At 46.5% G+C, this 15,633-nt stretch overlaps 1 protein-coding gene across 1 annotated transcript in view; it reads right to left on the bottom strand.

The window, feature by feature from the left end:
* The window catches only part of LOC135056785 (prominin-1-A-like), a 164,757-nt gene that overhangs the window by 127,627 nt on the left and 21,497 nt on the right, over positions 1–15,633 (bottom strand). Inside the window, exon 2 of the mRNA XM_063962373.1 lies at positions 9,058–9,776. Coding sequence (XP_063818443.1) covers positions 9,058–9,187 — 130 coding nt within the window. The 5' untranslated portion in view covers positions 9,188–9,776. The remainder of the gene's footprint in view (positions 1–9,057; positions 9,777–15,633) is intronic.

Raw genomic sequence — 15,633 nt, 5'->3', positions numbered from 1 at the left:
GACACACACGTACCGACACACAGCACACACACAGGGAATGCTCTGATAGAGGACAGGACCCCACTAGCCCTTTGGGGAGACAGAGGGAGAGTTTGCCAGCACACACCAAAACGCTATAATTTTACAGGGACAACCTTATATAAGTGTTTTCCCTTATAGCATCTTAATATGTAATAATATCGCCACAAAAATGCCCCCCCTCTCTGTTTTAACCCTGTTTCTGTAGTGCAGTGCAGGGGAGAGCCTGGGAGCCTTCCCACCAGCAGTTCTGTGAGGGAAAATGGCGCTGTGTGCTGAGGAGAATAGGCCCCGCCCCCTTTTCGGCGGGCTTCTTCTCCCGTTTTTCTGACAACCTGGCAGGGGTTAAATACATCCATATAGCCCCAGGGGCTATATGTGATGTATTTTTAGCCAGCATAGGTACTTTCATTGCTGCCCAGGGCGCCCCCCCCAGCGCCCTGCACCCTCAGTGACCGTTGGTGTGAAGTGTGCTGAGAGCAATGGCGCACAGCTGCAGTGCTGTGCGCTACCTTAAGAAGACTGGGAAGTCTTCAGCCGCCGATTTCTGGACCTCTTCTCTCTTCAGCATCTGCAAGGGGGTCGGTGGCGCGGCTCCGGTGACCCATCCAGGCTGTACCTGTGATCGTCCCTCTGGAGCTAGTGTCCAGTAGCCTAAGAAGCCAATCCATCCTGCACGCAGGTGAGTTCACTTCTTCTCCCCTAAGTCCCTCGATGCAGTGAGCCTGTTGCCAGCAGGACTCACTGAAAATAAAAAACCTAACAAAACTTTTACTCTAAGCAGCTCTTTAGAAGAGCCACCTAGATTGCACCCTTCTCGGCCGGGCACAAAGATCTAACTGAGGCTTGGAGGAGGGTCATAGGGGGAGGAGCCAGTGCACACCACCTGATCCTAAAGCTTTTACTTTTGTGCCCTGTCTCCTGCGGAGCCGCTATTCCCCATGGTCCTTACGGAGTCCCCAGCATCCACTTAGGACATCAGAGAAATGTCATAATAATATATACCCTGTACTTGTCCTTGTTGTATTGAACTGTAAGTCACTGTCTTCTTGTTTTGCTTATTTGTTTATGTACTCTGTAATTGGGCGCTGCGGATCCCTTGTGGCGCCATAAAAATAAAGCATAATAATCATGATAATAATAATATTATTATTGTTGGTTAATTGCAGAAAGATAGGGACGCCTTATGGATATTACTCCCCCCAGGAACCAGAATAGCCAAAGTCAGCGCACGTTCAGTACATAGCGTATGAAACATCAAGAAATTATTGCCGGGCCCCCAACTCACCCCAAGTGATAAGTAATTTTCATCAGTGCCACACTCCATATATAGTGAACACGGATGGATCACCCATAAGACAACCTAGGTTCTTGCCTAGGGTCCAGTGGACATTACCTACCTAGGGTCTAGTGTGCATTACCCACTGGGGATGGGGGAGGGTCGAGACTAGAATGTTGCCTATGGCTGCATGGTGTCTTAGGGGGTCATTCCGAGTTGATTGCTAGCTGAAAATGTTTGCTGCGCAACAATGAAGCAAAAAAAAACCTGTGTATGCGGCGCAATGTGCACACATAACGTACTTTCACAACGGCGATGTAGTTTTACACAAGGTCTAGCAATGCATTTCAGTCGCACTGGCTGCGGCAGAGTGATTGACATGAAGTGGACATTTCTGGGTGTCAACTGACTGTTTTCAGGGAGTGTTCGAAAAAACGCAGGCGTGCCAGGAAAAACGCAGGTGTGGCTGGGAGAACGCAGGGCGGGTGTGTGACCTCAGATCCGGAACTGAATAGTCTGAAGTGATCGCAAGAGGTCTGGAGCTACTCAGAAACTGCACAATATTTTTTTTGTAGCCGCTCTGCGATCCTTTTGTTCGCACTTCTGCTAAGCTAAAATACACTCCCAGAGGACGGCGGCTTAGCGTTTGCACGACTGCTAAAAATTGCTAGCGAGCGATCAACTCGGAATGACCACCTTAATCCACCTCTGATGGTGAAGCATTGTGAACACACAAGTCCAAGCCTGAACAACACGGGCCGCAGGGACTGCCAATAGATAGTGCAGACTGAGATAAAACTGGTCATTAGGAAAGTAATTAAGTGTAATTATAAGGTTGCTATCAAGGGTGGAGGTGATGGATAAGTTGATTAAGTGAGTGGAAAAATTGTTTACTACTTGGGAGAGTTAGTGAGTTTTGCTGGTAAAAGCATTGCCTTTCCCATTTCCGGCTTAAACACGTACTGACATAAACCCCTTTGTTTTTACCAGTGTGAAGCCGCAGAGAGGAAGTGCTTCCCAGGACAATGGCACATGGGCTTCCGGAGAAAAAGATCATTGCTTTACTATGGCACCTGGACAAAGTGAGCGAGGCTCAAAGCTTTAATAGTATTTTTGTTGTTGTTGTTGTTTTTCTACAAAAATTCTAATACTTCTCCTTTTTTTGATTTTAGTAAGATCTACTTCGTTTGTTCTTAACTTTGTACTTTTCATTTTTTTTCTTCCCCCTAAGTGATATTTAAATTCTACTTAAGAGTAACCCTTGCTATGTAAATTTGGGTCCATGGCAATTCCACATGTGCTGGAAGATAAATGTTTAAAATAAAAAGTCTTTAATACGTGATTCTCTTATGTTTCAAATGAAGTGCCCTCTGCAGCTGCCAAGTGAGGCCGCCGATGTTTGCATATAAAAACAAGGCAGAGACACATAAGAAAATAGACCATTTGAATAGGAGACATCCGCGGGATTCAGCAGAACTGTGCGCTTCCAAAATACCAAACTCATTTTCATAGCCGTTGGTAAAACACAATGTGCTCTACGTACGTACAGAAATTATAATGTTGTAGAAACATAGGGGCATATGTAATAGGGTCAGAGTCTGCCGAAGGTGTGGGATACCGGTCTATCACGGACGTTTTTTCTTTTTTTAAAGGGCGTTCATTTACAAGGCATGTTTTTGCCTAGTAAATGATTGCCAGTTAAAAAAAAGTGTACGAGATCAGCTGGCATGCCGCAACTCCGGCAGACTCGGACCCTACTGCATATGCCCCAGAGAATTTGACGGCAGAGAAGAACCACTTGTCCCACCTAGTCCGCCCTTGTTTTTTTTTTTACCTTTTGGTAACCTCAACCCTACTTGATCTTCAGTTCTTTGTAAGGATGTTGCTTGGATCTATTTCTGTGATTGAAATAAAATTGCTGCAAGTACTGTTACTTTCTTCTAGATTAAACTGTAATTAATACGTAGCATTAAAAGTGGTTGTACGTAACTGATAGCTAGTTAATTGAAAGCCATTTTCCTGTATACTGCTGACTTTATCAACCCTGAGTGTCTTCCTGTTTGGAAAAGACTAGTGGCCAACAATCTTTTTATTTTTTATTTCTCTGACGTCCTAGTGGATGCTGGGACTCCGTAAGGACCATGGGGATATAGCGGCTCCGCAGGAGACAGGGCACAATAATAAAAGCTTTAGGATCAGGTGGTGTGCACTGGCTCCTCCCCCTATGACCCTCCTCCAAGCCTCAGTTAGATTTTTGTGCCCGACGAGAAGGGTGCAATCTAGGTGGCTCTCCTGAGCTGCTTAGAATAAAAGTTTAAGTTAGGTTTTTTATTTTCAGTGAGTCCTGCTGGCAACAGGCTCACTGCTACGAGGGACTTAGGGGAGAGAAGTAAACTCACCTGCGTGCAGGATGGATTTGCTTCTTAGGCTACTGGACACCATTAGCTCCAGAGGGATCGAACACAGGCCCAGCCATGGAGTCCGGTCCCGGAGCCGTGCCGCCGACCCCCCTTGCAGATGCCGAAGTTGAAGAGGTCCAGAGGTCCAGAAACAGGCGGCAGAAGACTTTCAGTCTTCATAAGGTAGCGCACAGCACTGCAGCTGTGCGCCATTGTTGTCAGCACACTTCACCAACAGTCACCAACTGTCACTGAGGGTGCAGGGCGCTGGGGGGGCGCCCTGGGCAGCAATGTATAATACCTTTTTATGGCTAAAATACATCACATATAGCCCTTGAGGCTATATGGATGTATTTAACCCCTGCCAGATCTCAAACACTCCGGGAGAAGAGCCCGCCGAAAAGGGGGCGGGGCCTATTCTCCTCAGCACACGGCGCCATTTTCCTGCTCAGCTCTGCTGTGAGGAAGGCTCCCAGGCTCTCCCCTGCACTGCACTACAGAAACAGGGTTAAAACAGAGAGGGGGGGCACTTATTTGGCGATATGATTACATATATAAAAATGCTATAAGGGAAAACACTTGTATAAGGGGTTGTCCCTGTATAATTATAGCGTTTTTGGTGTGTGCTGGCAAACTCTCCCTCTGTCTCCCCAAAGGGCTAGTGGGGTCCTGTCCTCTATCAGAGCATTCCCTGTGTGTGTGATGTGTGTCGGTACGTGTGTGTCGACATGTAGGAGGACGATGTTGGTGAGGAGGCGGAGCAAATTGCCTGTATTGGTGATGTCACTCTCTAGGGAGTCGACACTGGAATGGATGGCTTATTTAGGAATTACGTGATAATGTCAACACGCTGCAAGGTCGGTTGACGACATGAGACGGCCGGCAAACAAATTAGTACCTGTCCAGGCGTCTCAGACACCGTCAGGGGCTTGTAAAAACGCCCATTTACCTCAGTCGGTCGACACAGACACGGACACTGACTCCAGTGTCGACGGTGAAGAAACAAACGTATTTTCCTTTAGGGCCACACGTTTCATGTTAAGGGCAATGAAGGAGGTGTTACATATTTCTGATACTACAAGTACCACAAATAAGGGTATTATGTAGGGTGTGAATAAACTACTTGTAGTTTTTCCTGAATCAGATAAATTAAATGAAGTGTGTGATGATACGTGGGTTTCCTCCGATAGAAAATTATTGGCGGTATACCTTTTCCCGCCAGAAGTTAGGGCGAGTTGGGAAACACACCTTAGGGTGGATAAGGCGCTCACACGCTTATAAAAACAAGGGGCGTTACCGTCTCCAGATACAGCAGCCCTCAAGGAGCCAGCTGATAGGAAGCTGAAAAATATCCTAAAAGTATATACACACATACTGGTGTTATACTACGACCAGCAATCGCCTCAGCCTGGATGTGCAGCGCTGAGGGGGCTTGGTCGGATTTCCTGACTGAAAATATTGATACCCTTGACAGGGACAAGATTTTATTGACTATAGATGCATTTCTATATATGCGAGATGCGCAGAGGGATATTTGCATTCTGGCATCAAGAGTAAATGTGATGTCCATATCTGCCAGACGAAGACACGACAGTGGTCAGGTGATGCAGATTCCAGACGGCACATGGAAGTATTGCCGTATAAAGGGGCGGTCCATCGGACCTGGTGGCCATGGCAACAGCTGAAAAATCCACCTTTTGTTACCCCAAGTCACATCTCAGCAGAAAAGGACACAGTCTTTTCAGTCTCAGTCCTTTCGTCCCCATAAGGGCAGGCGGGCAAAAGGGCCAGTCATATCTGCCCAGGGGTAGAGGAAAGGGAAGAAGACTGCAGCAGGCAGCCCATTCCCAGGAACAGAAGCCCTCCACAGCTTCTGCCAAGTCCGCAGCATGACGCTGGGGCCGTACAAGCGGACTCAGGTGCGGTAGGGGGTCATCTCAAGAGTTTCAGCACGCAGGGGGCTCAGGTGTACATTGGAAATTCGAGACGTCTCCCCCTCACAAGTTCCTGAAGTCTGCTTTACCAACGTCTCCCTCCGACAGGGAGGCAGTATTGGGAACAATTCACAGGCTGTATTCCCAGCAGGTGATAATCAAAGTACCCCTTCTACAACAAGGGAAGGGGTATTATTCCACACTATATTGTGGTACTGAAGCCAGACGGCTCGGTGAGATCTGAAATATTTGAACACTTACATACAAGCGTTCAAATCAAGATGAAGTCACTCAGAGTAGTGATAGCGAACCAGGAAGAAGGGGACGATATGGTGTCACTGGATATCAGGGACGCTTACCTACATGTCCAAATTTGCCTTCTCACCAAGGGTACCTCAGGTTCGTGGTACAGAACTGTCACTATCAGTTCAGACGCTGCCGTTTGGATTGTCCACGGCACCCCGGGTCTTTACCAAGGTAATGGCCGAAATGATGATTCTTCTTAAAAGAAATATGGACGCTTTCCTGATAAGGGCAAGGTCCAGAGAACAGTTGGAGGTCGGAGTAGCACTATCTTAAGTAGTTCTACGACAGCACGAGTGGATTCTAAATATTCCAAAATCGCAGTTTTTTCCGACGACACGTCTACTGTTCCTAGGGATGATTCTGGACACAGTCCAGAAAAGGATGTTTTCTCCCGGAGAAGAAAGCCAGGGAGTTATCCGAGCTAGTCAGGAACCTCCTAAAACCAGGAAAAGTATCAGTGCATCATTGCACAAGGATCCTGTGAAAAATGGTGGTTTCTTACAAAGCGATCCCATTCGGTAGATTTCACGCAAGAACCTTTCCGTGGGATCTGCTGGAAAAATGGTCCGGATCGCATCTTCAGATGCATCAGCGGATAACCCTGTCTCCAAGGACAAGGGTGTTTCTTCTGCGGTGGCTGCAGAGTGCTCATCTATGAAAGGGCCGCAGATTCGGCATTCAGGACTGGGTCCTGGTGACCACGGATGCCAGCCTGAGTGGCTGGGGAGCAGTCACACAAGGAAAAAATTTCCAGAGAGTGTGATCAAGTCTGGAGACTTCTCTCCACATAAATATACTGGAGCTAAGGGCAATTTACAATGCTCTAAGCTTAGCAAGACCTCTGCTTCAAGGTCAGCCGGTATTGATCCAGTGGGACAACATCACGGCAGTCGCCCACGTAAACAGACAGGGCGGCACAAGAAGCAGGAGGGAAATGGCAGAAACTACAAGGATTCTTCGCTGGGCGAAAAATCATGTGATAACACTCTCAAGCAGTGTTCATTCCGGGAGTGGAAAACTGGGAAGCAGACTTCCTCAGCAGGCATGACCTCCACCCGGGAGAGTGGGGACTTCATCGGGAAGTCTTCCACATGATTGTAAACCGTTGGGAAAAACCAAAGGTGGACATGATGGCGTCCCGCCTGAACAAAAAACTAGACAGATATTGCGCCAGGTCAAGGGACCCTCAGGCAATAGCGGTGGACGCTCTGGTAACACTGTGGGTGTACCAGTCAGAGTATGTGTTCCCTCCTATGCCTCTCATACCAAAAGTACTGAGAATCATAAGAGGGAGATGAGTAAGAACGATACTCGTGGTTCCGGATTGGCCAAGAAGGACTTGGTACCCGAAACTTCAAGAGATGTTCACGGAAGACCCGTGGCCTCTACCTTTAAGAAAGGACCTGCTCCAGCAGGGGCCTTGTCTGTTCCAAGACTTACCGCGGCCGCGTTTGACGGCATGGCGGTTGAACGCCGGATCCTGAAAGGGCATTCCAGATGAAGTCATCCCTACCCTGGTCGAAGACAGGAAGGATGTAACCGCAAAACATTTTCACCGCATTTGGTGAAGATATGTTGCGTGGTGTGAGGCCAAGAAGGCCCCTACAGAGGAATTCCAACTGGGTCGTTTCCTACATTTCCTGAAAACAGGACTGTCTATGGGCCTAAAATTAGGGTCCATTAAGGTTCAAATTTCGGCCCTGTCGAATTTCTTCCAGAAAGAACTGGCTTTAGTGCCTAACGTTCAGATGTTTGTAAAAGGGGTACTGCATATACAGCCTCCTTTTGTGCCCCAGTGGCACCTTGGGATCTCAATGTTGTTTTGAGTTTCCTAAAGTCACATTGGTTTGAACCACTCACCACTGTGGACTTAGCATCGTCACCTTCCATGTGAGATATTTTATTAGCCCTGGCTTCAGCCAGGCGTGTGTCAGAATTGGCGGCTTTATCATATATAAAGCCCTTACTTAATTTTTCATTCTGACAGGGCAGAATTGAGGACTCGTCCTCAATTTCTCCTTAAGGTGTTTTCTGTTTTTCACATGAACCAACCTATTGTGGTACCTGCGGGTACTAGGGACTTGGAGGACTCCAAGTTACTTGACGTTGTCAGGGCCCTGAAAAATATGTTTCCAGGACGGCTGGAGTCAGAAAATCTGACTCGCTGTTTAACCTGTATGCACCCAACAAGATGGGTGCTCCTGCTTCTAAGCAGACGATTGCTCGCTGGATTTGTAATACAATTCAGTTTACACATTCTGTGGCAGGCCTGCCACAGCCAAAATCTGTAAAAGCCCATTCCAAAAGGAAGGGGGCTCATCTTGGGCGACTGCCCGAGGGGTCTCGGCTTTACAACTTTGCCGAGCAGTTACTTGGTCAGGGGCAAACACGTTTGCTAAATTCTACAAATTTGATACCCTGGCTGAGGAGGACATGGAGTTCTCTCATTCGGTGCTGCTGGGTCATCCGCACTCTCCCGCCCGTTTGGGAGCTTTGGTATAATCCCCATGGTCCTTACGGAGTCCCAGCATCCACTAGGACGTCAGAGAAAATAAGATTTTACTTACCGATAAATCTATTTCTCGTAGTCCGTAGTGGATGCTGGGCGCCCATCCCAAGTGCGGATTGTCTGCAATACTTGTACATAGTTATTGTTACAAAAATCGGGTTATTCTTGTTGTGAGCCGTCTTTTCAGAGGCTCCTTCGTTGTTATCATACTGTTAACTGGGTTCAGATCACAGGTTGTACGGTGTGATTGGTGTGGCTGGTATGAGTCTTACCCGGGATTCAATATCCTTCCTTATTATGCACGCTCGTCCGGGCACAGTATCCTAACTGAGGCTTGGAGGAGGGTCATAGGGGGAGGAGCCAGTGCACACCACCTGATCCTAAAGCTTTTATTATTGTGCCCTGTCTCCTGCGGAGCCGCTATATCCCCATGGTCCTTACGGAGTCCCAGCATCCACTACGGACTACGAGAAATAGATTTATCGGTAAGTAAAATCTTATTTTTTTTTATGTTTTTCCTAATATATTTTCTTTTCAGCATCACTACACAAAAAGCCTAAAAACGCAAATTCATCACAAACACAGATTAATTAATAATAGGCATTGACTTACCAGGAGGAAAGGTGTTCCTTTGCACCAAATCCAGATACGAGTGCACCAGGTCACTAAAGACTTTTTCAGTCCCATTTTCTGGGGCAGCTGCGTCATTGTAGACCGGGTTGGTCAAGTTCTGGTACGCCATCTTTCTATTGCTCCAGGCAGAGAGCAGCGGAGGTAGTGAAAAATAATATTTAAGGAATAGTTAAAAAGAAAAAGTTTGGATAAAGGTCTTCAAAAAAAGTCTTGACAATCTACAACAGTGGATTGTGCTACAGACGTGTAAGTAAAGAAGAAAATGGAATAAGAAAAGCACGTGCACTACAGATAAGTCTGTATAAATAAGTAATAGGAAAAAAACACAAAGGGTTTGTTGTCTAACCAGTTTCTGTTTGGAGAAAGATTTGTTCTAAGGTCACAAAGTGTCTGGCAGGCCTGGCTCTATTGTGGCTTCAGGCATCAATCCTCAGTCTTTCAGGGTTTTTCCCATAAAGCGTAATAGTGTCTCGCTGTGAAAACTTGAATTCACAATCATTTTGGGTGTAGGATCGAGGAATATTCAAAATTGTTCATTCACTGTCTGAATAAAATGGATAGAACGCTGTATTGTTTTTGGCCGGAATCTAGTCCTTTCTCCCAGCGACCACTCAAGTGCTGAAGCTGGTAGAAGTTGATGACCACTCCACAGGCTGTCAGCTCCACAGGCAGGTGGGGTCCGCTTCCACAAGGATTTCCTGCAACAAAAAAGGATTTATTTACAAAAAAAAAAAAAAGATATCCCACAGAATTTAGCTTAGGAAGAAGTGTTAGAGAGAGAGAGAGAGAGAGAGAGAGAGAGAGAGAGAGAGAGAGAGAGAGAGAGTTGACAAGTGTGTAAGTGATAACCTCGCCCGCCCCCTACATTCCAAACTTCCAGCCAGAGACTGATAAGATAATTAACACAAGAACCGCCTGCACCTTATTAGTGTTAGCAAATTATTCAAAGTCACGGTTTACTGCTTCCTGGTTTCCTTTCATTTTGTGAGCAATGTTAGGCCGACAGTCACTAGAAATGGTTGTAGAAAGTCAGAGTTAAGACAAGACTATGGAAAGAGTGCCTCCCCGAATAGGATGCATAAACATTTTAGAAAAGGTTACATCTGGAGGAATTTAATTCTCAGTGATGTGTCAGCACATTGTTGTCGCAGCGGTCTTCCCCGGGAATTGCGGTGGCCCAACACTACAAGTTTTCCTGTATATCTCTATGGGGTGCTGGCCCTGCAACAGAAATCTGTGAGGCCCCCTCAGATTATTTATGTATCTCCCAACACTGGGAGAAGTGCAAGATGGACACTTTGGCGCAGCGGCCACCCGAAAAGGGGCATGACCTATAGAAAATGGGCGTGGCTTTGCGGGAGTGTCACAACCGCGAGCCACGCCCCTGTTTTCGTCACTATGGGGGCATGGCCAGTGCTCTGTGAGTTGCTGCTATGCCCCCTGTCCCTCTGTCTCCAGTGAATAGATGCTCAGAATACCGACCGCGGCATCCCGATGTCCGGAATCCCGACGGGGAAGGCAAGTATATTTACCTTCCACCCTGGCCCCCTAACCCCAACCCACCCTCCCCGCTGCCTAAACCTAACCCTCCACCCCCCTCAACCCGCAGCCTAACTCTAACCCTCCCCGGTGGCGCCTAACCCTAACTCTCCCTAGGGGGTGCCCAACTCTAACCCCCCTCCTCGCAGCCTAAACCTAACACCCCCCCTCCCGGGTTGCAGCCTAACCCTCCCCCCACGGTGTACCTCTTCAGCGGGCCGGTGTCTTCTCATTATGCATCCCAGCTGTCGGGATACTGTCGCCAGGATGGTGAACCTATTTGGGATGCTGGTATCGGCATACCAAATAGTGTCAGGATTGCAGCGTCGGGATTCTGACTGCCGGGATCCCGACAGCCAGGAACCTGACCGGATCCCATTCTTCCACCGCACAATAAGGCGCTGTCTCTTCTTCTTGGCAGCTACTCTTTGGTCCAGCACACCGATTGACCACTCAGATCCACACATAAAGCAAACTTTGTAGAAGAAGCTGCTACACTGGGTATGTGCAGATGCGCCACACTGTCCCTTAAACTGCATGTTGCAGCAGCTCTAGTATTCATATTATATACTATTCCTATTGTGGTAAAAATTTGAACCACTGTCCAAGAGGAGGGGGTTTCTGGGCAAATGGAACCCCCTACCACCACCCCTGCTTTTGCCTATGGAGTTAACCTCAATTTCTATGGTTTAAGGCACTCATGGCAGGCCCGTTAAGGGCAGAAAGCCCCGGCCACTGCTACGAGCCTTCAGTAGGTATTAGGTAAATTCAGGTTTCAATGTTTTATAGCTAGATCTATTTTCAAATATAAAAATACAATTTGTAATATAATTTGGATTTTATTTTAGTTATTGTTAACAATTTTTTAAACTATCTAAAACAAAGCCCAAACACCTTGTGTACAACGGAGGTGAAAGCATTTCAGCAATGTGTTGTCTAAAAATACACATGTAAAGCAGAAACCACAGGGCATTAGATCCTAAAGCCTATGGGAAAATACCTGTAGTGCAGGTAATGACAAGTGCTGTATTAGGTTTCAGCCGCTGCAGCCAGAGTTTATCAGGCTCACAGAACATGGGTGTTGTATGGGAATGTAGTTACATTGCCGCCAGCCGGAATCCCAGAGGTCAGGAGACAGACTCCGGAATCCCGACCACTGACAATGCCGCCAGCCGGAATCCCGGCTAACAGGGGCTATTCCCACTCGTGGGGGTCCACGACACCCATAGGTGGGGCTTTGTTGGTCTCGCCCCCCCTGTCAGCATTCTATTGGCCGGGATCCCGGGTGTCGGTATTCGGAACAGCGGGATCTCGGCCCGCCGGCATCCCGTACCAAACGCGTTGTATGTACCCTAGTGATCACCTGTACAAGTGTTTGTAACACATAAACCGTGCCCTACAAAGTTATGCCCAATTGTAGGGTCAAAAATAACACAATGTACTAGGTTTATAATATATAAGGATACAATAAATATATTCAATGGTTTTAAGGGAAACAAGATGTCTCCATATTTATGGTAACATAGAACCCAGAGAAACAACGACTCGAAATCAGGACAGTAAGCGGAGGGGGGCGTAACCATGTCAAAATAGAACAGCGATTAGGTCATCGCAATAATGCAGTGGCCACACCTCTGGGGCGTGGTTATCTTTCCAAAAGTTGCTTCTTATCCCTCCCTATAAATATCTATCCCTTGGCATACACTCCAGTGAAGTGCGTACAGCGTCTGTTGTGCTACATAGTGAGCGAGAAATGCCTCCCAGATTTACTACCCAAGGGGCAAAGCTGTCCCACTCAGGACCAGGGGCACCAATCTGGGGTGCCCATTCGAGAAGACCTAGGCCCTTCCCTCTGGCACATGCATTATTGTTATTGATTGTTTTACCAACTGGCGTAGTATTGGGGCTCAGTAAATGTCTCACCTGCTCAGGTCGGGATGGCGAGACAAAGCCCTTATATCGGGACACATGGGAGGTATGTCATTTGCGCACGTTATTAAAACAGTTACAGTACTCCATGTAATGGATGCGTGCCAAGGTAAAGCAAGAAAGATTGTGATCTCCTGGGGACAGGAAGCATAAAACAAAAAATAGCTTCCTAGCTGAAATAAGGTAAAGTTACAAGAGGAAAAAGGTCAACAGTTATTGAGAAAACAGCACAAGACCGGGAAATAACATTTGTTCAGAAAACCAAACTCTAGATAGTCTAATTATTTGTAGGCACATTTATACATGTATAAGATACTCCACCTTCAGATGACTTTAACTGACTGGCTGCAATAGGGGTTCTCAACCCTTTTCCCCAAGTATCACCAAACAGGTCGTGTTTTGAGGATTACTTTACTCATGCACAGGTGAGTTTATCTATTTTGCCGAGTCAGTAATTCTCCCGCCTGCTTCCACAGACAGATATCCGGAAAACATGACCTGTTGGGGTACGAGAGGATAGTTGTTGACCCTTAGGCTAGAACATGCTCACCGGCAATTGTCACCAAATACACTGTATTACCCTTCCAGCTTACGTTTCTGTTTTCAGACATGTCTCTATTGGTTGGATATGAGTTACCGGAATTCGGGATGCCAGCGTTCAGTATACCGCCGGCGGCATCCCAACAATTGAAATCCGGACAGGGGTGAGCTACCTATGTTCTTCCCTCTCCCCTACCCCTCCCTTCCTGCAGCCTAACCCTAAGCTCCCCTTTTGGTGCCTAAACCTAACCCTCCCTTTACCGCAGCCTAAACCTATCCCTCCCCCCACCTTTCCAGCAGCCTAAACCTGACCTCCCCCGGCAGTGCCTAACCCCTCCCGCAGCTTAACCCTAACCTCCCGGGGTGGCGCATAAACCTAACCCCCCACGCTGAACCTAAGCCTCCCGCTATACTCACAGTCGAGGATGCCGACTGTCGGGATGCCGGCGTCAGTGTCCTGACCTTCTTGGGACAGGCGTCGGGATTCCGGCTTCTGTATTCCAGCTGCCGGAATCCTGACAGCCGGCATTTTGACCGGATCCCGTCTCTATATGAGCAGTTGTTTTCATTACATCTGGCTACCACACAAAGTTCTTTTTTAGAAAAAAATGCATCCAATGCAGACAGCAGAGGAGCAACACATCCATGCCGAACAAAAGTAAACAACAGTGCCTGATGATATAAATACAGGGCTAAAGAGCACGGTAAAATAAATAAAAATAAAGCAATGTTTCTAGCAATAGCTGCACGACAAAAGCCAATCAGATAGATCATCATCAATATTAGAGCTCATTTTTGCGCTAGATATATAAGTATTTTTTTTTTAAAGAAAGTAGATCACAATGAACAACAGGGACTAAGACAATCAAAATCTCAGTCACAAAGATAATAAACAAAGTAGATGATCAGGTCTGTACAAAAACAAGCTAGCACATGATCCTTTTTAAAAACATAACACTTAGTAAAAAAACAAAAAGAAACCACCAACATACACTACAGTTAGACAGGTCGTAGAGAAGAAAGACAGACAAAGAAGGAAAAAGGAAACAAGAAAGAACCAGAAAGGAGAACCCGTGGGGTGGGTCCTTAGGATAGGAACATGAGTAGGTACAAATATATTATTGGCTGTTACAAGGCGAAAGGGGAGGAGGCGTGCTGAGAGGGTAACCAAGGGCTCCATATTTTGTCAAATGGTTTAAGAAAAGTGATTAATAATGCTAGCCATATACCCCATGGGATAGCTCCACCACACGTGGTATAAAATAGACTGCATAGATTGAGAAGCGGGTTGTTTCCAAACCGCCGCTGACAAGTCTTGGCAGAGACTATATGGAGCATTTATTTATTTTGGTGCCTACTCACACAGTAGGGAGGCCTAAAGGGAGTGGAATATACTTAGGGTCGCATGGAATAGAAATATTAAGTAGGCGTGTTATGAGACCGATAACTTTCTTCCAATGATGTACTGTCTTTGGACAGGACCACCATATATCGACAAAGGAGCTCTCATTGGCACATGCTCTTCAGCATCTATATGGCATGCCGGGATACCTTCTACTCAAGCGAGAGGGCACGTTGTACCATCTACATAATAACTTAAGTATTCGCCTTCATTCTGACACATAGTGAACTAGAGGAAGCAGTATCCCACATCTCAGCCCACTCAACATCCTCCAAAGTGGTACCCAGATCCACCTTCCAAGCCTTTTCATGGGCATCACGTAGAGGAAAAGACTCCTCAACAAGCAGTATGTACAGGAGGGAGATTAAGCTCTTTGTTGAGGTACGTCACATACATAAAGCCTCGAAGGTGGGATGCACTATACATGTTCTTAGAGCAAAATATCCATCCAAAACCAGACAGATCTCTTGCTTTCGTAACACTTCTTCACCAAACCCAGCCAACTCTCCTCCTAACCCTCTTGTCTACGCTTACTGTCTACCCCTCCTGTGTCATCCCGGTTTAGTAGCCCTCCCCCATTTAGATTGTAAGCACTCAAGAGCAGGGTCTTCTCCCTTCATGTGCCTTTCCTTCTCTTACTTACACTATCTTATACTCCATACTCCCTTTGATGGCACCTAACCCCGGGTTTTCCGTACTTGTCCTATATTGTTTTTAACTCTAGGTGCTGTTTTGCTTATTTGTTTTTTGTACTATGTAATGGACACTACAGATCCCTTGTGGCGCCATTTAAATAAAGGATGATGATGATGATGATGATGATGATGATAACAACAACATCATCATGTAGGAAAATAATGTGGAATTGGATGTTTTCATGCCCTTTTCTCATTATTTTAGTATCACAGGAATATATTAACGGGCAGTTGGAGAAGATTTCGCAAAATTCTCCAAGCCCTTAAATTCAATTTTTTTAGTAAGCAGATCACATTTTCCATACATGTAATGGGAAACGTGATCTGCCCAAATTACGGAAATTAAATTGTAAAAATTAGTGGGCAGAACCCTGTGATAATAACGCCATCTTCAGATGGCATTATTAGGGCTTCCCTCTTGGTCCCCCTACTCCTACTCTGCTATGACAG

Source organism: Pseudophryne corroboree, chromosome 3 (genome assembly GCF_028390025.1).
Source record: "Pseudophryne corroboree isolate aPseCor3 chromosome 3, aPseCor3.hap2, whole genome shotgun sequence".
NCBI lineage: Eukaryota > Metazoa > Chordata > Amphibia > Anura > Myobatrachidae > Pseudophryne > Pseudophryne corroboree.
Note: the sequence above shows the minus strand (reverse complement) of the source record. Positions and strands in the feature narration are given on the sequence as shown.